The following is a 25,871-nucleotide window of genomic DNA, read 5'->3' as shown; positions in this document are numbered from 1 at the left end:
CGGAAGGAGGGAAGGAGAAGGTTCTGGAACTCCGTTGCCAGGGTGGAGGAGGGGGGGAGATTCCAACTTTAATTTGTAAGTCGATTAAACCAAAGGTTTATAACGCCCGTACAGTTTTCTTGAAGTGTATTTTCTAGTTGGAAACGTGTGGTGTAACGCTGCGCGTTTCGGATTCCTTGGGAAGAGTGCCTGAATTATAAAGTGTGAGTATACTTGTTCAGTTCGCATCTACAGTAGGTAAATTTGGGATGACAGTTTTTTTTATTCCTTCTTTGTATTTAATTCTAAGTGTGCGTATTACATTTACAGTATTACAGACATTTTAATGAAATAATATTATACGTGGGCAGGGTGTATGGTGTCTTTATGGCCCTCTTCTAAAAATTTTAAATTTCCTCTATTCTTAGCGCATTGAATTTTAATGTCCGTTTTAAATTCCTAGGTGTCTTTAAGCACCTCGGGTTAGAGAGAGCGGTCCGGGTGGGAGGTGGTGGGGTTGATGTTGTTGCGCAAGAGGGTTCTCGAATGTTTTTCAAGGTAAATGATTCCCCTATACTCGCGTGATGCAAACGCCGGCCGTGTCCAGGCGTGGAAAGCTGTTTCTTCCGGACTCTAGAAATCTTAAATCCAGTACGAGGTTACATATGTCACTGTCGCTTAGTAACTGCTCGACGGGTAGAATTCACCAGATTTCCATCGGGTGATGGGAGTCTAGACCCAGGTCGTCAGGAAACCCAGGGATGACAGACTACCCGCGGGCTGTCCGAGTTGAATTCTGCTCTCACGTGGTTATCTGTGTACAGTAAACATGTGGTTATCTGGAAGATTTGCTAAAGCAAAGCAAAGAGCTTGTTACGTGCCTTGGAGAGGTTATGAAAATTGTTTCCCAACAGATTCCTCCCTGTTTGTTTGCATATGAAGTAAGGCTGTGTTCATTGTCTGGGTGGTGGGTTTATTCTGCTCTTGTTAGTTTCTGTTTTCATGGTACAAACCTTCCTAACTTGCCTGCATTTATATAAAGATGAACAGGTTTGCAGGATCAACTGTAAATCCCACATCCAGTTTAGGAGACGCTTTGATATCAGTGTCGATTTAATTATTTAAATCCCTGCAGACTTTATTGTGTACATGTTTTCTCCACACAGTGCATTGTCAGTATTATCAAATTGTATAACAGACCAGTAGCTAGGATTTGGATCGATGCACTAAATGTGGGCTTACGTATTTGAAAATCCCAGACTGCACATTTATATAACACAGTGTGGAAATAAACATTTTCAGGAGCTGTATAAATCTACCGATATACATTTCTGATGCAGGAAATGTGCCACATTTTCCCCTTCTGCAGATCCTGCGCAGTAAGGCAGCAATGGTGAAAGAAACCGGGTATTATGACGTGCTGGGTGTTAAACCCAATGCCAGTGCTGACGAGCTGAAAAAAGCCTACAGGAAGCTGGCGCTGAAGTATCACCCGGATAAGAACCCGAACGAAGGGGAAAAGGTGGGTGGACGTGATGTACAAACACTTTTCTTGAAGACTCTTAGAAAAGTGATGCTAGCTGTCCATCTCTCGGGAGATTCTTGGTCCCAGTCAGCTGTCCAAGACTGGTATTGGCAGCAAGTGCCTCCATTTGTAAGTCTGTGTTTGCAGCCCATTTCAAGTGTGGGAGTGTCCCACAAACCTCCAGTACATGTTAAAGCACTGCAGTGGAGCCTCCTCATGTAATGTCAGGCTGTTTGCCCAACCTAATCTTGTATTTTCAGGACATGCAAGGTCAAGCTCATTAAAGATAATATTGTTTTGTTTAACTTTAAAGAAGAAAGTATGGCTGCAAGTTGTTCCAAACAGCTGAATCTGAGATCACATTGCTGTACTCTGTACCTAGGCCCCATGGTACACTTCTATTGCAGAGCCACTAGATGTCCTGGTTTTGCCAGTGCAATAATCTGAACCTTAAGGATTTGAGGTAGTCTGTTTTAAAAGGAGTGCAGTGTTCATCTGCCAGTCAGCGCAGTGTTAAGATTCCCTGGTATCCCAATATTCTACAGTACTGTTCCATACTTTTTGTGATTCTAGCTGCCATTTAGTTCAGGTGGGTAGCTGCGTCAGCATGCGTAGGCAGCAAAGGAACAAATAGGTTTATTCCATGCTGAAAAAAAGAAGAAAGAAAACACAACGTTTTGGCCATGGAGCCTTCTTCAGGTGTGAGGTGCCATTTAGTTTACATAAGTAATTACACATCAGAATGTCAGGGCACATGTCAATGAATGAGCAAACTGTTCCTTTTTTGTAGAAATACAAAGTAAAAACATCTGTATTTGTAGGCACGAAGTGATGTCATTGCCATTTTTTTGTGCATCTTTACAGTTCAAACAGATTTCTCAGGCATATGAAGTTCTGTCAGATTCCAAAAAGAGAGAGCTGTATGACCGTGGAGGTGAACAGGCCATCAAGGAGGGAGGAATGGGCGGCGGTGGATTCGGCTCGCCAATGGACATCTTTGACATGTTCTTCGGGGGAGGCGGAAGAATGCACAGGGAGAGGAGAGGTACTTGTCTCAGGTTGCTGCTTGCCATGTAGTATGTAAGACTGGAGATCATATAAAGCTAATTATCACCTAAAGCCCTTTCCTTCTACTTATTGCATACTTTCTTTGTACCTTGGGTCATGGGTGAATTGATGGTGCTCAGGTGCTTAGTTGAAGTGAATTGTCAATGAATTTGTAAGGGTCAGGATTGCACTGTTGGGTTGCTAAAGCTAACTGTTCACCTTGACAGGGAAAAATGTGGTTCATCAGCTGACCGTTTCTTTGGAAGACCTCTATAATGGAGCCACAAGGAAGCTTGCGGTGCAGAAGAATGTCATCTGTGAAAGATGTGAAGGTAGGCACACGTTGGGCAGGCGTGGTGGGACGTGTGGGATTCTTGCATGGTGCGGACCAGCTGTTGGACTGGTGTGTCCCACTCTGTGTTTCAGGACGCGGGGGCAGGAGAGGGGTAGTGGAGTGCTGCCCCATGTGCCGTGGGTCAGGCATGCAGGTGCGGCTCCACCAGATTGGGCCGGGGATGGTGCAGCAGATCTCCACGATATGTGTGGGCTGCCATGGCCAGGGCCAGCGCATCAGCCAGAAAGACCGGTGCAAGGCCTGCAATGCAAGGAAGATCGTGCGGCAGAAGAAGATCCTGGAAGTGCACATCGACAAAGGTATGACTTTGAGTAGAGGCTCGAGGGTATCGAGTCTTCAGATTATTCACGATTACTGTGAATTTGTAGTGTGATGCAGCTTGTACCAGAGAGCCATGTAACATGCACCTGAAGGGTTTCTTTGACTTCACAAACAACATAGGCTCATGAGTTGTTTACTCCTCTGAGCTCATCTTTTCTTCACTTTTATAGACATGGGTGTTAATTGTGTCTGTATTTTATCCTTTCCTTTATCCTGTATAATATAGTGCAACTTGCATTTAGGCGCATCTTTTATTGCAAGGAAGGTGTGTTGAAAGTATGACATGGGAGACCCTATGACCTTGTCAGCGTCCAATAGCAGACAGACCTACCTGCTGCCTGTGGATGGAAATGCTAGTAGAGCTGCTCCAGTTGTTCCCTAAGGTAAAGGTGAATTGTTCATCTATTTTGTAGATGGAGAACCTGGTTAAACACTTTAGAAATGGCGGTTTCCCACCCCTACCCGCCAGCCTCCTTCATATTTGAGACTAGTTTAGATACAGCTTTCAGGGTTGCTTATCCAGCATAGGTAAAATGTGAAATTTATGGCTGCATTCTACTAATATTAATATAAGTAAAGTGGATGCTTCAACAACTGACACCTCTGTAATTAGTCGTCTTGCATCACATTAGTGTTTTGGTGTGAAAACTTGTTGAAAACGCAGGAATGTACTTGAATGGGTGTAACATCCCTTCTAACATATATGCAAGTCTTAAACATTGTTTAAACATCTGCCACAGTTTGTTGTGGCAGTAAGAAGTGTAACACTCAGACTAAGATTTAAACTCTTCAATGTTTATAGTTGAAGTAGGACCTAATGTTCCCTTTATTAAGTAAGTGTGTGCAAAAAATAATTTAGTATCACTAATCATAAATTTGAGAAGTTTTGGGAAAGCTAGTAAAACAAATCCTTTTCCTATGAGTACTTCCATTTTAATAGACCCAAGTACTCACTGGCCACAATATTGGAAACCATCACTGAATGTTTTTTTGTGAGCAGCAGTACCAGCTTGAATGTGCTGTGGTATCCATTACATGAGGTTCTGGAATGTATGCAATGTAGTTGTTTTTTTAGCAGGATTACCTTGGTGAAGCTTGTGATAATTTATAGCACTGAACTGCATCTTGGTAGTACTGAGATCTGGGGATTGTTTTGTATAGTGGTGGTGTTGGAAGTGTAACATTATTGCCTCTTCTTTTCCCTTGAAGTATTCTAGTATTTTGGCCACTGGGTGTCTATCTCATCTAAGTAAATAAGCTTTATCTTAAATGGACATGTCCAACCTGTGAATTCTGACAGCCATAAAGGATGAGACATTAAGTATTGTAAAATACATTCCAAGGAAAGTGCCTTGTGTGTGGAATGAATGTAGCAGCACAGAATCATACAATTTGAGTAGCTTGTGCAGAGCCTGGTGTAGTATAAACCAGATCTTGGTGGTTACTCTGTTCACTTGTCTCCAGTGTAATCAGGAAAACAAAGCTTGCATTTAACACAATCGGTCATTAGACTTCAGTTTTAAAAAGCCAAAGGTATTTTTTTCTCTGTATATTAAAAGCTTAAATGTTTTACTGTAGCGGTTTTAACAGTCACTTTTTTGTTTGTAATTCATAGTGACAATTGATTATTAATGTGTGAGTAGTTGTACCAAGGTTGGGTAATCCTGGTTCTGTTGGGCTGGTATGCCTGCAGATTTTCTAGTCTCTTTAAAGCAGCAGTACCTGAAAAGCTGAAAATATTGGTAAACCTTTGGTCCTGTTACTCCAGTTCTGAGTGGAGCTGGAACGAAGACCTTCCGATGCGCCAGCCTCCTCTAGGATCCACAATAACCCCCTCCTGATCTAAACTGTGCCAGTTGAATCTGACCATTATCAGAAAGCTACTGGTGAGCACCTTGGTAAGGGTGGTAGCAACCCAGAGGATACCTGCTGGACCACTAGCATCACTCTGGTCTGGAATCAAACCTGTTAGGCCTTGGGTCCCAGTGTTAACTGACCAGGTAGTCGGTCTTGGTCTCTTAACACCAGCTCCTTTGTGGAAATGAGCCTTGCAATTCTTTGGAGCTGGGTTGAGAAAAAGCACACAGGATTGTGGCAGGTGCAGTGAACCTCGGTGCAGATCCGATCACTTCTGCTGTTCACGCTTGCAGTAAGGAGAGGAACACGATCTGCTACATTATTTGGGAATGGAGGCTCGGTTCTAGTTTTGTACTTTTTCTGTTGATTCTCTGTTCCGTACAATCTTTCCAGGAGCCTTCTTACCAATCAACCTGCAAAGTGGTCTTTAACCCAGGTTAACTAATAACAAGCTATTGTTGACAGGCATGAAGGATGGGCAGAAGATCACCTTCCACGGGGAGGGCGATCAAGAGCCGGGGTTGGAGCCAGGAGACATCATCATTGTCCTGGATCAGAAAGTGCACCCTGTATATACAAGGTAAATAGGTGACTGGAGGTGATTTGCATGTTATTCTCATCACTCGAACTCTTGAACGTGCAATACTTTTGATGTGTGAGCACTTCATAAGGGACATCATTGAAGCTGTCAAAATAACATGCATGATTTGAGGTTCTTGTCTCTTCAGAGATGATGAGCCTCCTTGACTTCCTTTATTTGCAGGAAGGATTTAGATTTTTGTCAAGTTCAATGATCTATGCATATGCCTGTGAAGAGATTGGATCTTTTTAACCATGATAAATGGGAGGAAAGAAGCATTTGAATCCATTGAAAACTGCCATCAGTTTCCAAACAAGTTGTAAAATATAGTATTGACCCCTATACCCTATATACACAGTTTTGAAATGATGGCCTGGTTTACATTTCAGGTGGACAATTGTGAATTTCCAGAATGGAACCTAGTTGCATCCTCTATCACAAAAGCCTTAAACCTTTTAAAGGAACCTTGTTTGTGTGTTTTCCCTTTAGCTGGAGTGGGAAAACTGCAGGGTAACCTTATCGCAACTCATGTGAAAGATGCTGGTCTTTAAGCATGCTTTAAGAGTGAGAAATATTTCTGTTTCCAGGCAAGGAGAAGACTTGATCATGAACCTTGAGATAAAGTTAGTAGAGGCACTCTGTGGTTTCCAAAAACCCATTAAAACCCTAGATGACAGAATTCTTCTACTAACCTCACATCCAGGTAAGTGCCAGTTGCTTCTGTTGGTCACACTTACCTGTGGCAGCAGAGTCCTCATTCCCACATATGCACTTTCTATGATTCCCAGACTGCTTCCTTAAGGTTCCTTTCTTGTGAAAGAGTTATGCAAAAAAACTAATACTTTGGATTACATCTTAATGACTGATTGTTACAAACCATTGCTGACAGCCATGAAAGATGAACTGAAGATCATGTTCAATGGGGGCCCAATGGTGTCCAGAACTTTAGAAAGCGTAGATTTTCTAATCTAGAAAAAATAGATCCAGTTCCTTTTATGTAAGGAAAAAGGAAGCATTAGAACCTTTTTAAGCAGGATTGTTGATGCCAGGGATTCCAATTTGATTCCCCAAACACTCATTCCAGTTTGAACATGACAGTTGACTGTACATATTTAGCTAATATAAAATGTGATTCTGTTGATAGAAACTTCAATGCTTAGGTCACACCAGTAAATCGGCCTCAGAAGAAACCTGAAAAACTGAAGCAGTGTCCCAATATGCAATATCCAATCTTGTGCCCTTCATATGCATTTTCCCATTTAAGTCTGCAAGGGCTTAGGGTTTCCCATTTCTAAATTTGTATTCGCGATCGCCTTCTCTGAAGTCCGCATCAGAGCGGACATTGTTAAAGGGAATTGCCAACAATTCTTTGTAGAATGGTGACGTTTCATTTTCTAGCCTGTCAAAGTGGAGAGAAGTTGCCATGGTGAATAAAATTCAATTGTTAGTAAAATTTAACTTTTAAAACTCATCTTATGTAAAACATATCATTGGGCTACTGTATGTATTTTAGGTACGAAGTTTTAACAAACTTATTCCATCACCTCATTTCAACTGATGAATATATCTTTACCTGCGGTGTATTTTGTTCATGGAATATTTAATAGTACAAAGCTTTGAGGTATTGCTAAGTTTACCTTATTTCATTTACTTTGAATGTAAATGAATGTTATGTTCCTCATACTGTCATTTTTGTACTGGGGCAGATGACATGAAATCCGTTTACTAGTTCTAAGCTTTGAATAAACAGTGGTATTGCCAAGTTTTCCTTAGTTTACTTCACCCATTTTGAGTTGAGCCTGCTAAGAATGATAGAACAGGGTGTGTCGCTACTTTAGTGCAGTGATAGACAAGATGACATTTAATTCCATCACACTGCGAGTGGCGATGAAAGTCTTCAAAAAAAAAAAAAAAAATTGCTGACATTCACTTAGCCACTGGAAAAGAAGCCTCAACAACAGGTAACATTTTGACCCCAAATCATGTATCCAGGAGAGACGGCACGTGAGGGTGTCCCAGTAACCCGTTTATAACGGAGCAGCCTCGAGTACTCAAGCACTTGAAGTCCACACTTACACTACCTCACATCTTCCAATAAAGAGCAAATAGCTTGAAGTTTCTAAATCTGAAAATGATGGAATGTAAGAATTTATGCTAAAGGGGAAAGACTAATAGAATTTTCAAGTAAATGTATTAATTCAGAAAGCAACCTTTTGCCCCTTTTATTATTCTGGTTCAAATCCCTGGTTGGGAGAAGTCATTGCATAACTTTTACTTAGGCAAGTAGCCAGCATTGGCTCCGAGTACAGTAGTATCCTGGACAGCCCATCAGTCACCCACACAAATGATGCTCTAGTATGTTTGCTACTGTGTGATGTCGATATGGTTTTTGTCCATTTTTCTAACTTATCCTATGTCTGTAGCTGAGATACAACCTCAGAGCCTTTGTTCTGTAACCAGTTGCAAGCGAGTTCAGATTGATTTTGTGATTATTATGTTTGTACCCATTTCTGAAAAGGCCTAAATCAGGTCTACTGCAAAATGCGATGAATGTAAACCAATTACCCATGTTTGCCAACTTCTTGCCCACAATCTGCAGGTGAGGTAATTAGACCTGGCGATCGCAAGTGCATTATGAATGAGGGAATGCCACTTCATCGCAGACCTTTTGAGAAGGGTCGTCTCATTGTTCTCTTCACGGTATGTGAACATTTTAAACTTTGTTGCTGTCTCAGGCAATGTGGACAAAATACAGAAAACTAGAGGTGCAAGAAATATGCAATACAGTCAAATGCTGACCTTTCAATTCCTGTTAGTATTGGACTTGGAGACAGTTTATAGCTTAATTGGTAGCTATAGTGAATATAAACATCCATTTGTATGGATGTGGAGCTATTTGCATTAAACGTACAAACTCCAGTGGTGCAGATAGCACCACTGTGTGCATTGGTTAGCATTTGATGGGGGGTGACTTTTTTCCCCAATTGTGCATCATCATCATCATACACATCCCTTACAAAGTGTCTTGTAATGCAAATTGCTTACTTTGCTCAAAACAGAGCAGCAAGAGCAAGAATGATCCCTGGTCTCAGGGGATTGGTACACATGGACAGGTTAAGGAAGACCCATCACTTCAATCTAGAAGAGATGTTTTGAGTAAAGTAAGATCCTAGGGGGTATAAATTAACTATTTCATTTTCTGTTGTGAACCATGGACATAAGGATCATTTAACTGCTAAACTACCAAACAGGAAAGATGGGATAAAAAAACACCTAATTGACATGTTTTACGCAAGTCCTTATTTACTATATGAGTAGTACCTTATGAACAAATGTCAAGAGAAATTTCACTATTAAAATGATTTGTATTGTGTTGTGCCTATATACCACATTTGGAATCCAATATGTGTTACTCTCTGGTGTTTAATTTAGGTGAACTTTCCAGAAGAGAACTTTCTCCCACTGGACAAACTGACACAGCTGGAGAGATATTTACCTGAGAGGGAAGAGACTGATGACACCGAGAACATGGACGATCTCTATATCTATGCAGACCTGGAGGACTGTGATTTGTCACAAGAAAGGCCACACTTTGATGACGATGACTACCATTCCTCTGGAGGTGTGCAGTGCCAAACCTCTTGAGGCATATGTCAAGACCGCCATTGGAGAACTGGCTTAACCCTCCTGTCAGCTATACTTTATGGATGTTCAGTGAAGGACAAAATGAAACTTAACATAATTGTCACAGAAATGGCACAAATGTGTAACTTCTACCTTTTTTGTAAAGGAAAATAAGTCAGCTACCACACTTTTTGAAGATTTTTTTTTAAACTACATATGGTGGAAGTTGCAATTTGGCTGCACTGTATGATGTCCCATCAATTGCCATGGACATAAAGAAGCAATTATTTTATCCATGTTAGGTCCCTGTCCTTGGTTTCAAATGCCTGATGGGAATTTAGTCATATGTCTGAGTATTGCTGTAGGTTAAGCTAACAGGATCCATCATATTCTTTTTAAGTAACTTCTAAGGTTGATACCCAAGACAAGGTACATGGTGGGGTAGACTAGGAAATGCTGCAATAAGAATCTCCTGGTTGCTGATTTGGTAGGGAGAGGAATAGGGCCCTGTGTTCCATTAACAGGGGAAGGTAGGTAGGTCTGAAGCTGTACACTGGACTGTCCCTGCCTCTATGACCATGTGCTTCAGGCAGATAGCATTTCTTATAAGACATTCTCGTGTCATAAATCCATTTCATCTTGCACTTGAGATCTAATGTGAGCCTGAGGTTATCGGTATAGTCCAAGGATAGTGGACATTGTTTTAGGTTTTTCAAGGTAACACTTTAGCAGGCATTTATACTAAATATCACATTCTTGTTCCTTAAACCATTGGATGCATTTGGGTACTAAATCTAGTGCCAAATCTTTGTTCATGCAAAGACACTTTTTATTTTAACCTTATTGCAAAATGCCAGTCAGATGTGCATAAGTGAGAGAATTACATTTGTAAAACTAAGCTGCAAATGCTCTTTTTTGTACTAAGACTATAGATATATCACAGTTAATCATTTTAGAGCTTTTCAGTTTTGCTCCCCTTGAGTGATACATATGTCACACAAAAAATTACTTATTTTAATTATGTACTTTTATTTCTGTCTTTAGTCCAGATGTGGATGCCCTTGTCTTAAAGTAGATTATGTGTGGCAGGCTTCAGGGTCTGGGAGTACGGTTAACTTCTTCAAGAATATGTGATAGAGTGCTTGGAAACAGGTCTTAATTTTTATTCTGTCCTTGTAAATTAGACTTGAGTGGTTTTAAATGTTATTTTTTCAAGTGTACACACTGTTCTCCATGAAATATGAATGGTGTAAGGTTAATGTCTCTTCTTAAAGCAATGGAGGTGCTGAATTGTGCTTTATCACTTTTAACAGGTCTTGATTTGTCGACTATTGGAGTGGAAGTTGAACTTACAGTTCAAAAGTGTTTTATCTTACCAGCTTGAATGGCCTTGTGAATTCTTACTTGATAAGTAAGAACTGTTTCTAAGCTCTGCTGTATCACAGAATTTGTCAGCTTTAGGTAGGACCAAGTATTTCATTGTTTGGATTTGTATATAATTCTAATTAAAATTAAGCACAGTTTATTCCATGTCTGGTCTTTTACATAGTGAAAATAGTAATGCCCAAGTAAATTGGCTGACACTTATGACATCAGTGGTGAAATAAGGCCACTCATTGACTCATCCAGAGAGAAGGGATGGGGTGTATATCGTAATTCAGTTTTTTTTGTGGACTATAGCTCATGGTGTACAAGTTGAACACTGATTTATCACTTTATAACTGTTGGTAGGCATCCATGGGTATTTCCCTGCTTTGTGTTACTCGGATGAAATTGAAGAGTAGGAAGAGCTTTAATGACTAGTTTTAGCTTCTGCTAAAAATGCACTGATTAATACGCTATATTCCACTGCTGTTACACAGATAAGCCACTTCCCCTAGAACTGCTCAAATGGCATTCAAGTACAAAAAAAATACCAGAGCACCTACTCACCTTAAGGTGTTACAGTAACTGGACAGTTCCACATCCAACAGGAAACCAAGCAGTGAGCTAAGGAGAGGCCATATTGGTAATAAGAGGAATAGAGAAATAGTATCCTTCCCTTGAAATAGGGACAGGACCTGATTTGAAAATGTATATTTTTACAATCTTAAATGGAGTGGTTTTTAATCAATTTCTAAGCACCAATTAGCACTGGTGATTTAAGGCACATCTAAAATAAAACCAGATGACAGCAGAATACTCTAGGCCTAAAAACCACTTGTTCAGACACAAAGATTTCAGACTCAGGTAATTTTGTCAAGTACCAGAAATTGAACATTCACCAAACATGGTTATCTAATGTACATATTATCTGAAAGTACCTAAGACTGTACCAGCGTAATTCCATGTTTTAAGTCACAATAGATAAGGCCTTACACAACTAAACTTTCTCACAGTCCTCATTAGAAAAAAAAAACCTTGGTTGACTGAAGTAATTATCCACACTTCTGATGCTTTAAGGGCTTGAGCATTTGGCAATCAGAAAATGAATTCTGCCTCTTAAACAGCTCTTAAAACCTTGAATGTTCTATATCATGTTTCTGAAATGTATACTAAAGTATATCTGTAGTAATGAACACATCTATCAGCAATGTAGTTTGTGAGCAGGACAAAAAATAATCACATTCTGAAAACATTAAAATAGGTCTGGTCAGATTTTAATTGCATGACAATGTTGGTAATTTTAAGTTAACTTTAAAGGCTTCACACATTACAACACTAAAGCAAGTATCACTAAAACTGAATTTCTGGAATGGGCAGAAAAATGAGTTACGGAGTCTAAGAAACCACTGAGACATCCTGTCATTTTTATCTTGTAAAAAGTCATGCAGTTCGGCTCATATATTACAACAAAAAAAGGAACATTACCCCATCAGTTTGCGAGAAATGGACACATGGGTGGTTTGTAAAAAAACTGAAAATCAAAGAGATTGTATGCATCCTTTGATATCTGTTATAAAATAGTCATGCATATCCTATGTGGGAACAGAAGAACATCTAACCAGATCTTATCCTACAAAAACAGAAAAAGATGAAAATATAAAGCAGAGCCCCCACCCGCCACTAGTCCGAGAAAGAGCCCAGCTAAGGCTTCCAGAGTTTCAGCAGCCCATCTTCACTGTATGTGCCAATAAGGTTCTGATGAGGGTGGTGCGCAATTCCAATGACATCCTTCTCGTGGACCTGCCAACACACACAGACTGAATGATGACCACTGCCTTGAGCACTACAGCATCTAAAAGACTGTTTCTTTCGTTTTCACAAGCCTTACCATTTTTACTCCACTACAATGTTCACAGTTTGTCAAACAAATGATAATGACGAATTCTTTCGGCACCACCAGAAAGGCTGAAGTTGGTTTCTGAGCAGTAATTAAATGAACTCAGATTGGAACTGCGGTGGTACTTTCCAATAGTCACATTTCAGTATCACGTATAGAACATTTAAAACATTAAGCGCTGAGCTCAACACCAATCATATGAAGTTAAACTGTGCTTATTAGAGCTAAGCAGAACTGTAGCTGGAGTGACTGCTCAATGCTGTGCTGATAAGGTTTCTTTTATCTTCTGGCTTCCAAGTATACTGCAGTGCAGCTGATGTCACAACACGGACAGCGTCTTCCGCGCGACGCAGGCGGCAGAGGGAGGGCGCTTACCGTCAGGGTTCTCTCCAGCTTCCCAGTGACAGTGCTGAAGCAGTACAGCACGAAGTCCTCTCCCACACAGTAGATCCACTCTCCACGAGGCGACAGCGTGCAGCACACAAAGTCACCACCTTCCCTCTTACCAGAGCTGAAGCTCCTTACAATCTGGGAGGAAGGAACAGCCCACGTCACTGGAAAATTCCTTGCCGAGACGCTACAAGTGACCATGCTTTACATCGTTTCGCATTAAAGTTGTTTATGAATCGACGAGCTTAAATTCCCGCTCTTGTATAGTTTTTCAAGGTACCAAAAGCAGGCACGGTTGGTAGTGTGTGCATTATTTTGGTCAGGAAATGAAAAACAAAAAAATTGCAAAGAGCAAAATCTAACTTTAAAAAACATTTTTCTTGTAGAGAAAGCCGTTAACACTTGGGTTACATTATGAATCAGTACACCCTAACAATAAGTTCGAGTTCTTACCCCCACGCAGTAAGTCGCTGATCTAACCCAAGAATCAAGGTTTGATCACTAACATTATGAATGGACGGACAAATCTGCAATGAAGCAGCAAAATGGGTGTTTTCAATGAGACGACTATTCTAAGGGAGCTGGTGATGCTATCTATTTCTGTTTTTTTAAGGGTTACAAGTACATTAATTGTATATACCCACGTCTGAAGTTAGTTGGGAACATACCTCAAGACTAATTACTCCTTAGGGATATTAATTCTCCAAATCCATTTCGCCTTAGGTTGCATTATTTAGGAATGTAACCTGGACTTACAACAGGGCCCTCTGCGCTGTATGTGGTTACAAGTGGAACACACACCCATCATAATTAATTAAAGAAAGGCCTGTAGCTTTAAGTCACATTAGCAAAACTTGCACTCTTACAGTCCCCAACCCTCCACGTTGTTCTTATGGGGAACAATTTCCCTTCATACATCGTTTCGCTATCCATCGCAACATTTAACAGGGACCACCTGTAATATGTAGGGAGTTTATCACATAAGACACTAATTACCCAATTCTGTCAGTATCTGAAGGTTACTCATTTCCCTCTACTCCTGCTGTCCCAGCCCAATATTGGAATACCCCTGTTCCATGTCTGCCCATGAGACATACAGTACGCCTGTGATAAAAAGGTGCTGTGGAAAGGATATTCATAAATCAAAAAGGTCCATATTCATCAATTTGTAAAACAAGACCAGCAACTACGAAATTAAATATAATCATTTTAAGAAAGGAATTTTGAAGTTTCTCCTGGATATTGTGCTGTCTCACCTGGCCCTGCATGTTCATGATGACCACTGTGTTGGACCTGTTGCACACCACAAAGTGTTCAGGGTTCTTTGGCAGCAAGATGACGTTGTTAACCGTGATGTCAGTGCCAGCTGTAGTGCCCAGTGACTTGAAAGTATTGACACACTCTGTGGTCTTCATGTTCCAGACCTGAGGATGAGAATTAATGTTAGAAATAGGCTGACAATGCTCAGCAAAAAAGAACTGCATTTCACTCAGTTTCTGTAATGACATCCTCTGTCACCTATCCCAAAGTTCTGCCTGCTCTTGCGTATAGGGAAACTCAGGGTAAGAATTCCTGCCAAAATATATCAATAGATTTAAGTCTGGAAGCAAAAGTAACTGGACATTCTCTACAGCCTGAACACCTTAAACGCTATTTTTAAAACAATCATTTTATTGTTCTAATGAGCATTTTGGAGGTCTTATACAAGAAAGGCATTAGTTACAACAACTTGTTTTAATGTACAACAAATAAAAACAGGATAGATGTGTTTCAATCATTTTCAACCACGTGAGCAGTTAAAACTTGGAATTGAACCATGAAGAAAAGCGATTCGCCCTCACATCAGTATTGTATGAGCAGGAGAAAGTTGTGGCCCTGCAAAAACATTCACCTAAGTTTCCACATTTTCTGCTGTTTGAGCTTAAATCAAACAGGAGAGGCAGGCAGGAAGAAAGTAGAGATGCTTCTCCTGACCGATTTGCAGAGTCTGAGAGATCTCAGATGTCTGAGATGGGAGTCACTGTTCGATGACAGAAAAGCTCTTGGAGCTTAGCCCATCATGACACAAGCTTTGCAAACCACCTTTAAAAATTCAAATCAACCTCAACTTAATGCATGTAATTATATACCAACTAAAGAACAAAGGAGATGTATAATTTCAGCATTTCACTGAAGGGTAATAAAGGGTAATGAAGGGTCTAGCTCTTCAAACTCTAGACCACACCTGGTCTAAAGATCCCCCCCCAGCACACAGCCCTTACTTTGCCCCAGGGAAATGACAAACTACTGGTGACTCTACCTTAACTGTGCCATCAGAAGAAGCGCTGATTATGTAATGTCCATCCTGTGTGAAAGTGGCTTCGTTCACGAACGACGAATGACCCCGGAACTCCTTCAGGGTCTTGCCAGACTTCAGCCCGTGGACTCTGAAAAACACACATTGCATGCCATTTTTTTTTAAAAAAAGCGTTGTCCTTCTTCATCACAAAAGCAGCATCTCAAGCTCAACGCGAGACTAAAAAAAATGCTTTTTTGAGCTCTGAGGTCTACAAACAAAAGGTTTAGTTTGGGATAAGTTCAGATGCACATTTTTGTTAATACTAATTTTTAAGAAGCAGATACAGTCATTTCTCATCAGATTTCGTAAGAATTTTCAGTGAACCAAAGGACAAGTGGAATCTATAGGGGATCAGGCACGTGTGTGCAAGTTCATAAAACATTCACTACTAGGCTCCTACAGTCAACATGACCTTATGAGAAGAAAAATGGAAATGTTATGTTCAGGAGGATAGAATATGTAAAACATGTATTGGCAGAGGGGTAGAAGCAGCTATGGTTATACCTGATGGTCTGATCAAAAGAGGCACTGAGGAGCTGGCTGCTGTCTTTACAGAAGCTCAGACAAGTGACTCCTTTGCTGTGAGCCCTCTCAAACCTCCTCAGACACTGGCCGCTCTGGATCTTCCACACCTGAGATTCAGGAGGAAATGGAGTTGGAGGAATCATCCTTACTGAAACAGGTGAACAATTCTGCACGTCCATCTCTGAAAATGCTGATTACAGAGTCAAGATCAAGATGACAAAGCTTGCAAAAAACATTCTGATCAGAATCTTTAGAATAGCTTTATCTCATATCATCTTCGCCAGTTCTTGCACTTGCAGCTACCTTTAATTGACTGCACTTTTCCTGCATTGGAAACATTACTGTGGTATTAGGTTTAAATTATAATAAAATATAAAATACACAATAAATTATGATGTGAAGCCATTGGCACCTCTAATTATTTTAAGTCTATATAGAGCCACATTTATTCACACATTTCACTGGTCACTGCAGCTATAACACGCTTATGAGCTGTTATAAAGGCATAAAAGTACGTAGACTCAAGAAAATTACTACCTTCTGTTTGACCCACTAGTATTTGGTAAAGAACTTGCCAAATCAGATTACCTTTTTGAATGTATTCTTTTATATTAACTAGGTCAATCAATTTAAGCGAAAAAACAAACAATAAATGGTGACCCACGGAGAGGATTCATTTATACAGCAAGTCATTAAGTGGAAAAATCTGAGCTAGGTACTTCACTCAAGAATTCGAAAACAGTGTCCCACTCAGGACTGAACCCACAAACCTCTAGGCTGAAGTCCAGAGCACTAACCACTAATCCTCACATTGGACGCAGAATAAACACCCATTGATGGGACGATTTCAAAACCTTATGTAGCACTAAATACAGAGGTTACTTGTATAGGTTTGATACACAATTCCCAAATTCTTTTGTATGTTGGTCTGTGTTAAAAACTGACAACATACTGTCACAGGCCCAGAACATATTCAGAAGGATTACAAGTTTGGTTGAAATTGTCGTTATACATGAGGCTCCAAACCTCTAAACTCACAATACACTACATGCAGCTTAGAGTTCGTACGACTGGGGAAAAGAAAATTCTCAGCTTCACCTTTATCCTTCCATCCTGGGAGCCTGTGGCCAACATCTCAGTGTCCCGGCTGAAACACATACACAACACAGCGTCGTCCATCATCATGAAGTTGTCCTGGGCCTGGTACTTCAGATCCTAAGGAAAAGATGAGAAATGTCCATTGATACCATGCTACTAAACTACCAAATGAGCAAGATGGGCCACAGGTCTCCTCTCGTCAGCAACAGACCTTATGTGCTAGAGCAGAGATTAGGAACAAGGCTTCAGTACTGCACACTGACACAGCTACTCTCGTTTGATTTCAGAACAGCAACAATTCACTATATGACACCTCTGTGTGCATTCCTGAAAGTGTTTCACTGCTTATGAAAGTACAGGATACTACTGAGGACTTAAAAGTCATAGTTTTGGGTTTAGCCTACATTTACGTTTTACCAGGACTGATTTCAAAATCTCAAGAAGCCACGTAACTTTGCATTGAATTTCAGCGAGATTAACATAAGATCTAAAAACATTTTATGCAGCTTGGCTAACATCAACTTACCTTTCGGATTTTGCCAGTAGTGAAATTCCACACCTCAATGAATCCATCCACTGAACCAGTGACCAGATACTGCCCGTCTGGAGAGAACCGTGCACATTCAACATGGGACTTCTGTCCAAACTGTTATAGATAAAACAAAAACAAGCATTTCCTGGTTTGTGGTTAATTGGTTCATTCTAATTTCCAGGACTCTGACTAAAATGCTTTTGTGACTAGTTATGGAGATTGGACTGGCAGTCAGCCAAGAAAGATTACAAAAAGACAGTGAAAACAGATGGAAGAAACTAAACGTTACATCAAAGTATATGTATATACAACACCGCCTGCATAATGTATACACTTATAATAATGATTACAATTCCTGAAAAACATGCTAAAATTAGCATGTACCACAGTATATTACAATTGCATTGCAACGGTACAAAACAATGTCATAATGGATGCTGTTATGAATAAGGGTAAGGAAAAAAATGAGTGTGACAGCACCTGATTTGTTTTTCTTCAGCACAGTTTGATAAAAGACTAACAAAAAGGTGGCAAACATAATAATGCAGATATGCACCACAAAATACACCGCACACAGAGGTTGCAGCTATGTACAGACATTTCCAATGCTGTGAAACACAGAATTCTCCCTATAACTGATAAAAACCATGAAGACAAGAAGGGAACCTGTGTCCCAATTAACAAGGATCCTAATCAGGACTACACCCAAGTCCAATACTGTTTCAGGGCTCCAGTTACAGTCTGTGGAACAAAGGTCCTCTCTCTCCTTCAATCTTACTCTGTGACTCTTCCTCACTCTGACCTTTGCTCTTTCCCCTTAGTTCCCTCCGTATGTTTGATGTCCTATTGCCGACTTGAAGCTGTCTTAATGACCTCAATGACAATGGTTCTGGTCACTATTTAATATTTATGTTCTAAGAGAGCTAACAGAACTTATAAAGAATTAGTTTAGCCTGAATGATCAATTCTTACCTGTTTTTATACCGTTTGAATCTTTGGCCATATTTACTGGCTCAGAGACAAAGGACAACTATGTGAACCCTTAAAACAATTCCCATTATTCTAAAGGTACAGCCTCAGTCTTGTTCAGCACTGCCTTATGTGAGTATCGGCAATTACATGTGTGTTGTGTGGAAGACCGTCTGCTGTGTGTTTGCAATGCTACCCTTTCAGTACTGGCTGAAAAGTGTTCTAGTGATATACAAAGTGCTGGTGCTACAAAAAAAGCACCATACAATCACCGTGCAATAGAACAGTTTCATTATTAAGCTACTGCACAGAATAGTGCAATAATAAAGTGTAATTTTGTATTGCAGGGCTGTAATAATAATTGTTGTGCATGTGTACCGTAGAAGAGTGCATTCCATCTTGCGTGAATTTCAGTTTTTTAAAGGCTACAGGAGAATTTTACCCTTACTGAAGTTGGGGAGTACCTATAATTTGGCCAGAAATGAGCCACCCCCAATGACCGCGACAAGACGAAACGCAGCGGAGCTCTCGAGCATACCTTGATGTGCCTGCTGAGCTGCGTGGGAAACTTCTCTTCCTCCACGTCCTTCACTGCGGCTTTGCCTCTGAACAAGTCGATGGTCATGCCCGGGGGCAGCAAGCCCTGGTGTTGCTGCCACTTCAGAGACTGTGAGTGAAAGGGTTTCCCAACAAAGTTACAAGGATCAGTCATGCTCACGTTTTCCTGGAGCTTTTTAAGAATGGTTTTAGGAAAGCTTTGCACCACTAGGATTTAAAATCCTGCCAATTTAAGACTGAAGAAAATATTAAATATCGACAAAATCTCACAACATATAAAGGTGCTAACGTGCCATAAATCATTCAAAGACCTGAAATACAGCACGGAACCCCTACGCATTTAGGCCTACTAATTATTTTTAAAACCAGTGAATAAACTATTTCCATCAGTTAGATAGGATTTAGCACTTTACAACCAAGCTAGCCTGCTAAACTAAGACAGGTGTGCTTCTCCTTTGCCTTGGAACAGAAGGTTCTACTTCTCTTCTGTTGAAGAGGCCAAGCTAATACTACTGGAAAAAAAATCAACAGGCACAGAGCGGCTGCCGTTATGAACATATCCCCCCACCTCCCTGACACAACATCACAGTGGGCTAATCTGTGTAAGGGTTTACAGATCCTAATGAGCTCAGAGGAGTCGCTGCATCAGAGACCATACTCACCTGTGCCAGCAAAGCCATGAGACGAGAGGGAGGGACCACGCTGACCTCACCGGCCAGCGCCTGGGCAATGGCCACTCGCCGCTTCTCCTTGCTGCTGCCGTCGGGGTAGGCCTGAGCGGACGGAGGCAGAGTGAGCGTTCCTCAAGACACACCAACACACAAACGGCTTGAATCTCGCAAGATCTGTTCACCCTGGCTCCAAACATGAACCTTGCCTGGAGACGTTCAGGCCAAGAATTCTCACTTTGCCCCGTCCAAAGTCAGCTGGCGAACTGGGTTCTCTCTGAAAGGGCTGTGCCCACGGCGGCCTGCGCATATTTCAGCACTTGCTGTTACCGGCGAACGCAGGGTCAAATTCAGGATTGACTTCCACTTCCCGAGAGCGACCCCAGCTCCTCACCTCGCGCGGGTCGAAGTAGGACCTCGCCAGCAGGTTCTCCAGGTGAATGTACCGCTCCGGCTGGGTCTGCTTCAGCATGATCATGGGGTCCGTTTGCCTCAGCAGGGATCTGGCCGCTCCCAGCTCTCGCAGCTCGATGAGCTCCAACACCACCTGTTAGCGGCAAGACCCAGGGTTGGAAGAGGCTCATCTAGAGGTTAACTTGCAACACACTACCTGCCGGTGTTATTGGACTGTATTGGCTTTAGAAAGTCTTAAAAGGTTTCACAGATGTGAGTGCAAACTGTGTGTCATGAAAAACTCATAACACCCTGCTATTCATATACTCAGGATAAGGAAAGAAAGGACTCCGTTCTTCCAGGCATACAAGCAACCTGTGCTCAATACCAAGCACAGGACAGAGAGGCACCGCAGCCCCTCATGACACGGCAGGGTAATGAGGTGGGCTCCTGGCTCCCTCCCACACAGAGACCAAGATAAGGGAGAAGGGACTTAATTAGCATCAAACACTGCAAAATTCACACAATTTTCACACAGAACAATTCCCCGTAAAAAAATACCTCCAATATTGCACACATGCCTTGTATGAATATAAGTAGAATTTTTTACTTGTTTTGTCTTCTTTGATCAGGTTCAGGTGTGAATGTGAATACTGTGTTTGTACTGTCAGCGTTACAGACCTCCTCTTATTTCAGGAGTTGGGACTGCCCTTTTTAAATGTGTCGAGTGTTTAGGGCCAGAGTAGTTGGGAATCAGACAGCTGAAGAACTACTCTTTGTGAGAAGAAGTAGTTCCTAACAGCATTTCTAGAGTGACGGGTTAAATGAAGTTAAGAAGGTGTCTCTTTGTTTCGTTTTTCCTCACGCAGGTTTTTCCCATCTTGCTCTTTTTGGATGTCTTTATAGTTAATAGTTAATGGCAAACTTGACTGAAAAATAAAACGACATAAGAAAACATGTAAACAAAAGAAATTAAGAAATACATCAACCTGCAAAAACGTACCTGCTCATAGAGATCAATAAGTGTCTTGTCTGGGAGCTTAAGAGACTGAATGGCCTGTAAAACAGTGTCCCAGTGACCACTGTTTATGTCAGCCACAAAGCTCTCAATGCTGTCCACTGTGTTGAGTGACACCGTGGTCTCCTCTTGCAGTGTGGCCAGGGTCCGGTGAAGATTGTTCTCCTTCAGATACTGCATTATCAGGCGGATCACGCTGAAAAGCCATTCAACGCCCAGTTAATGAAAACACTAATAGAACAATTAACACTAATAAAAAAATTATATTGTAACGACAACTTCACAATTGTCTTTTCTTTTTGCCCGAAATTGGCAATACTAAGGCAAAATTATATGAATGAACCAAGCCACAAATTACCCTTCAAACTCAAACACTAACAATTTTAATTAATTACTGTCCTTTGCAAACCACTAGGAAAGGCTCTAGCAGTAAGTTAAGTCCAACTGCACAGGTGAAAGTACACTTGGCTCTTTCAAGTCTTAACCCTTTTGGTATCTTAACTCTATAAATTGATACATTGTCTGGATCCATATTGCTATTGTTTTAATAAGGCAGAAAGGGGGAATGAGGTTACAAATCTGGAATGTAAATGCTAAAATCTAATTTAAATGGAAGACTCGAGATGCAAACCACTTTCATAGGACTCCATTATCATAAAGGAGAGGTACTACTTAAAGAGTATTAATGACGAAAAAATTAGGAATACCAGACATATTGCAACATTTCGTTTAAGTTGGAACCCATGCTTTGTGAGATGTTTTATGGCAATGGTTAAGGTTTTGTTTTTTGCCTCGCTTCTTAATTATTTTTCGCTCAAGATACGCAGGCTATTCAGACAACACATAAGGAGTTTTTACAAATACAGAAATTAAAATTACTCTTAGAATTCCTAGCAGTTACAATTCTCAAGTTACAAACATGTATAAATACTTGCACAGGATTTCGCTGTCATTCCTGAGTACATACTTATACGATGTGCTGAAAGAACTACACATCGAATAATTAAAATATCATACCGTTAAGAGTGTTTTTGTTTTTAACAAGCTGTTTTTGCAGTTAAACGTCAATTAGACATCATTTTAGCTGCTATCATGGAGGTCGGAGTTCAACAAGCAAAGGAAAGCCACCTACAATAAGCACACGTTTTGTGACTGTAAAGTTACAGCCATAGATGGACTAGTACGTTAATGCGCGCTTTTGCATTTCTCCTTTGGATTAACACTACAAATTAGGCAACAGGAACGAATCTTAAGTGTGACTATACACTTTTCAATCAAAGATATTTAAAACAAACTGCCAGCAATGCAGTATCCTCTGAACCACCGGTCTGGCTAGGCCTAAAAACCTTACTGCCAACACTGTAACGATTACCGTGTAAACACATTTTTTAAACTTAAAATCACAATGCCTTGATTTCCCCAAATAAAAAGGTCAGATTTTAAGTAACTTACTCCGCCGATTCCACCTCCAGGGACATGATTCAGACCCAAAAACACAAAACAATACAGCAGAAACTCCTGCACAATCCTCCACAGGCATTAACTACCGTACACCCACCCCTGTCATGTGACTACTACAGGACACGCATACAACCGTCACATGATCGCCTCTAGCCCAATAGTGTTATTTGTGTAGACCGTTTGGTTTTTTCTAGAAAAAGCGTAAAAATGTGCCTTTTTACTTGTGTTGCAAGTTTAATAGAACATTGAAAAGTCTTGTTCTATTTTATGAGATTATTAATTCACCATCGTATTTATAAATATGGGTAGTTGTTTCTTAATCATCTGTAAAGGTAACGTGATGCAAATGTTTATATAAAAATAAGCAACATTTCGTCCTTGTGCATTTGGTATGATTAGAGCGGTAAATCATATACCTGGGCTATGTGGATACTAATCACGCTTTAAAATTGACCAGCATAAGTTTCCTTTAACTTACTCCTGCTTTGACTTAAATTGTCTGCAACGCCGATACGAGAGGTTTAAAATAAAAATCTCGTTCCACTTTGGTGCGTTATTTATATAATAGGTTTTCTGATCCTGGTTTTGAAGGTGATTATTTCCCTCATGTAGTACAGCTTAAAAAAAGTTTCATCAAAGGTATGAAGTCTCCAGTAGGTGGAGCTGCTGCTTACAACTGTACTGAAGAAAGGTTTAAAAGGAATATAAGAGTGCCTTTCAAAAGTATTCAGGTTATTTCGTTGCTAACGTGCACACCTTCACAGTAAAGGAGACAGTTCGCACTCATTTCTGATTAGTTGAAAGTTTACACACTGATATGAATACCACTTGGGAAAAATGGGTAAGTATGCTCCACATCTCAGCACCTTTAGTTTTGATTTATACAAAGTGAGAACTGTTAAATACATTTTATACCACATCTATATTTAACTGACAAAATAACTTCTGATTACAGTAGATGATAGCCCTAAGGGTGATCCCCGCAGATGCTCACAAGAATACTCTTTCAGAGTGTGTACATACTCATTACAGGTTTTACAAGGGTTAGATGTGCATTATTGCAATTACAATATTGTCCTACATATGTTTTGAAAAAAAAACGTTTTTACAATTAAAGCACAGATGTGATGATACAAAGCTATCAGCATTTTAAATGATCCTTTTGAAAATGCAAGATATGCTCCTGTTAATTTCCTTACGGGGGATTTAAACTGAAAACCGCAGTTGGTTTTCTACTGAGAGCGTCGCAAGATTCTGAAACGAGGTACTCGGCGGAGTAGTTGAAGCTTGGCGCCCCCAGCTTCCTTTCACTAAGCGAGTGGATGAGATCCTCCGGCCACTAGCAACCAAATGAGGTCAGAGTGCCCAATGGCCTGCTCTTACGTTTTTATGAGTTTTCGATTGTAAAACTATTTTTTTCTGGTTTCCTCTTAGCGAAAAAATAAAAAAGGCGTTTCCTTTTCTCATGCTGCTGGAACACTATCCGGAGACAGCGAGCTCCCACAGTGCATAAAAAGGCAGAGGAATAGTGTGCCGATATCTGGATGTGGGAAAAGAATGAAGTGCAGGGACTTTATAAGAGATCGTTACACGCAACCCGCCTATTGTGCCCGAAGCTCCCTGAATACCTGGGCAGTAGGCAACAGGCCAGTGCATTTCAGAAGGAAATGGATACCTGAAAATACCTTCAGCGCAAGCACTGGGAAAGCCTCACACCTCCCTATCACATGGGTCTTAAAGCACTCTGTGGAAAAAAAGGACAAAGATGGGGCTTTTAGAGGTTTAAAGTTTCAGCTTCCTCTGCTTTTGGGGGGATTTTTTACATTCTCTATGCCCTGATAAACTTTTTTTGTTCTTTTAATTTCCTGACTACGCTAATGGTTTTTAAGGAGAAAAAACGTGATAAAATCTGAATACAACATGAAGGCCCGCCATTAGTAAGTTCGTGTTTAATGTATACGTACAAATGTTGGCGAAGCACAATGGCGTAAATGGTAAAGTGAATTAGGGTTTTGTTAAATGAGTTGGAAGACGTTAACAACCAGCAACATGCAAAGCCCCAGACGGAGAACAATAGTGGTCGAGACTTAATTTATTCTGTGCAACGGTTTCATCTGACTGGTATAATCTCTGCAACCCCTGCAGACAGACATTCCCTAGCAAACAAGCAGAACATTATTAGTTTAAGCCTTTGATAGTTCTGTTAAATTATGTTCCCTTCCCTAAAGTTCTTTGAAAACCTACCATTAGATGGTTACATGGTTTTGTTTTTTTTATATTTTGCTAAATAAAATCCATTTCTATCATAATATTGCAAAACTTCACGTGGTTTTTCCGATGGTGTATTTGTAAGGGGTGTTTAGACACTCCCAACAACAGATCACTTAACCATGTTCTGGAGTACATTGTGCGGGTACAAACACACTGATTTCCCAATAGCTTTTAAAATCATGTCATCTCCCTCTGGCAATGATAGTTACAGTAACTGCCCTACCTAACTTCTGCTCCAGCTAATTCTGGGCATCTCTGTTTCATTATTTGCTAATGGCTCTCGGAAGGTAACTTCCTACAAGGAGGCAACATCAAAGCTGTAGGAAGCATGTACCGAACACTTAATTCTTCATCATGAGTACACCCCTAAAACCCCTTCATAAAATGCAATAGGCATTTTCCAATTCATTTTTTCATTTCACACAGAGGATTGTAATGGTTGCCTAGATACCAGCCACATTTTTGCAGTCATCAGCCCTGGCTTCTTTTGAGAAGTTGCCAGATGACATCCTTGGATCGATTTGTTACTGAAAAAACAAACGGTCTGGATTTCTTATGTATCTATGACCAAAATGGTTAAATCACCTTTCCCTGCAATGACAAATAAATAAAAAGCAGGACAGTGAATGTTGCCAGTGTGATGACATGCCAAACCTGTCAACACAATCTGAAAAAAAGGCTGCCGTTATTACACACCTGATTTTCAAAGGCTCTTCAAGAAAATCTGATTTCACTGTGATATAAACACATCAGACATGAAAGTCATGCTAGATACACAGCATGAATGCAGTATTTACTAATTATAGATATTTTGTACCATACAGCAGTCATTTTGAAATTATTGCAAGTATCAGGTTACACAGACCTATAAAAATGGTGTAACAATTAAACATCGAAGTCCAGCAAACTTATCCTAGAAGAAAACGAAGAAAAAATCACTTTATTAATAGACCTCTGGAGGGAGATTACTTGTGAAGAAAGTTACCTGGAAAACTTTTGAATTGTCATCCAAGAATGTGTCAGGTCGTCACATAAAAAGATCAGGTAGAAGGAGGAGGGGGAAACTTCAATGAATTCTCTGTTTATATGTAATTATGTAA

The 25,871-nt window shown here is 40.4% G+C and overlaps 2 protein-coding genes across 3 annotated transcripts; one reads left to right on the top strand and one right to left on the bottom strand.

Annotated features, from left to right (window-relative positions):
• The first annotated feature begins 1 nt into the window (after position 1).
• Positions 2-10,813, top strand: dnaja1 (DnaJ heat shock protein family (Hsp40) member A1). Of its 2 annotated transcripts, none has more exons than XM_088935620.1 (9): positions 2-75; positions 1,349-1,501; positions 2,369-2,549; positions 2,779-2,883; positions 2,978-3,205; positions 5,550-5,664; positions 6,252-6,367; positions 8,264-8,364; positions 9,097-10,813. In XM_088935620.1, exons 2-9 carry the CDS (start codon positions 1,370-1,372, stop codon positions 9,307-9,309), a joined length of 1,191 nt encoding a protein of 396 aa, XP_088791746.1. In that variant the 5' UTR covers positions 2-75; positions 1,349-1,369; the 3' UTR covers positions 9,310-10,813. The 2 variants fall into 2 exon arrangements, with proteins under 2 accessions (XP_088791746.1, XP_088791661.1); XM_088935535.1 differs by having other exon boundaries at positions 8-203.
• A 1,098-nt stretch (positions 10,814-11,911) lies between these two features.
• Positions 11,912-22,617, bottom strand: smu1a (SMU1 DNA replication regulator and spliceosomal factor a). The gene is made up of 12 exons (XM_088935414.1): positions 22,492-22,617; positions 21,025-21,235; positions 20,023-20,175; positions 19,623-19,733; positions 18,941-19,069; positions 17,428-17,547; positions 16,902-17,018; positions 15,783-15,910; positions 15,240-15,366; positions 14,197-14,364; positions 12,926-13,078; positions 11,912-12,453 (listed from the first exon to the last, which is right to left on the bottom strand). Exons 1-12 carry the CDS (start codon positions 22,515-22,517, stop codon positions 12,355-12,357), a joined length of 1,542 nt encoding a protein of 513 aa, XP_088791540.1. The 5' UTR covers positions 22,518-22,617; the 3' UTR covers positions 11,912-12,354.
• Positions 22,618-25,871: the final 3,254 nt, after the last annotated feature.

The sequence above is a fragment of the Atractosteus spatula genome, chromosome 1, assembly GCF_055471065.1.
Source record: "Atractosteus spatula isolate fAtrSpa1 chromosome 1, fAtrSpa1.hap1, whole genome shotgun sequence".
Classification (NCBI taxonomy): Eukaryota; Metazoa; Chordata; class Actinopteri; order Semionotiformes; family Lepisosteidae; genus Atractosteus; species Atractosteus spatula.
The sequence above is the reverse complement of the archived record's forward strand: the minus strand, read 5'-3'. Positions and strand labels throughout refer to the sequence as shown.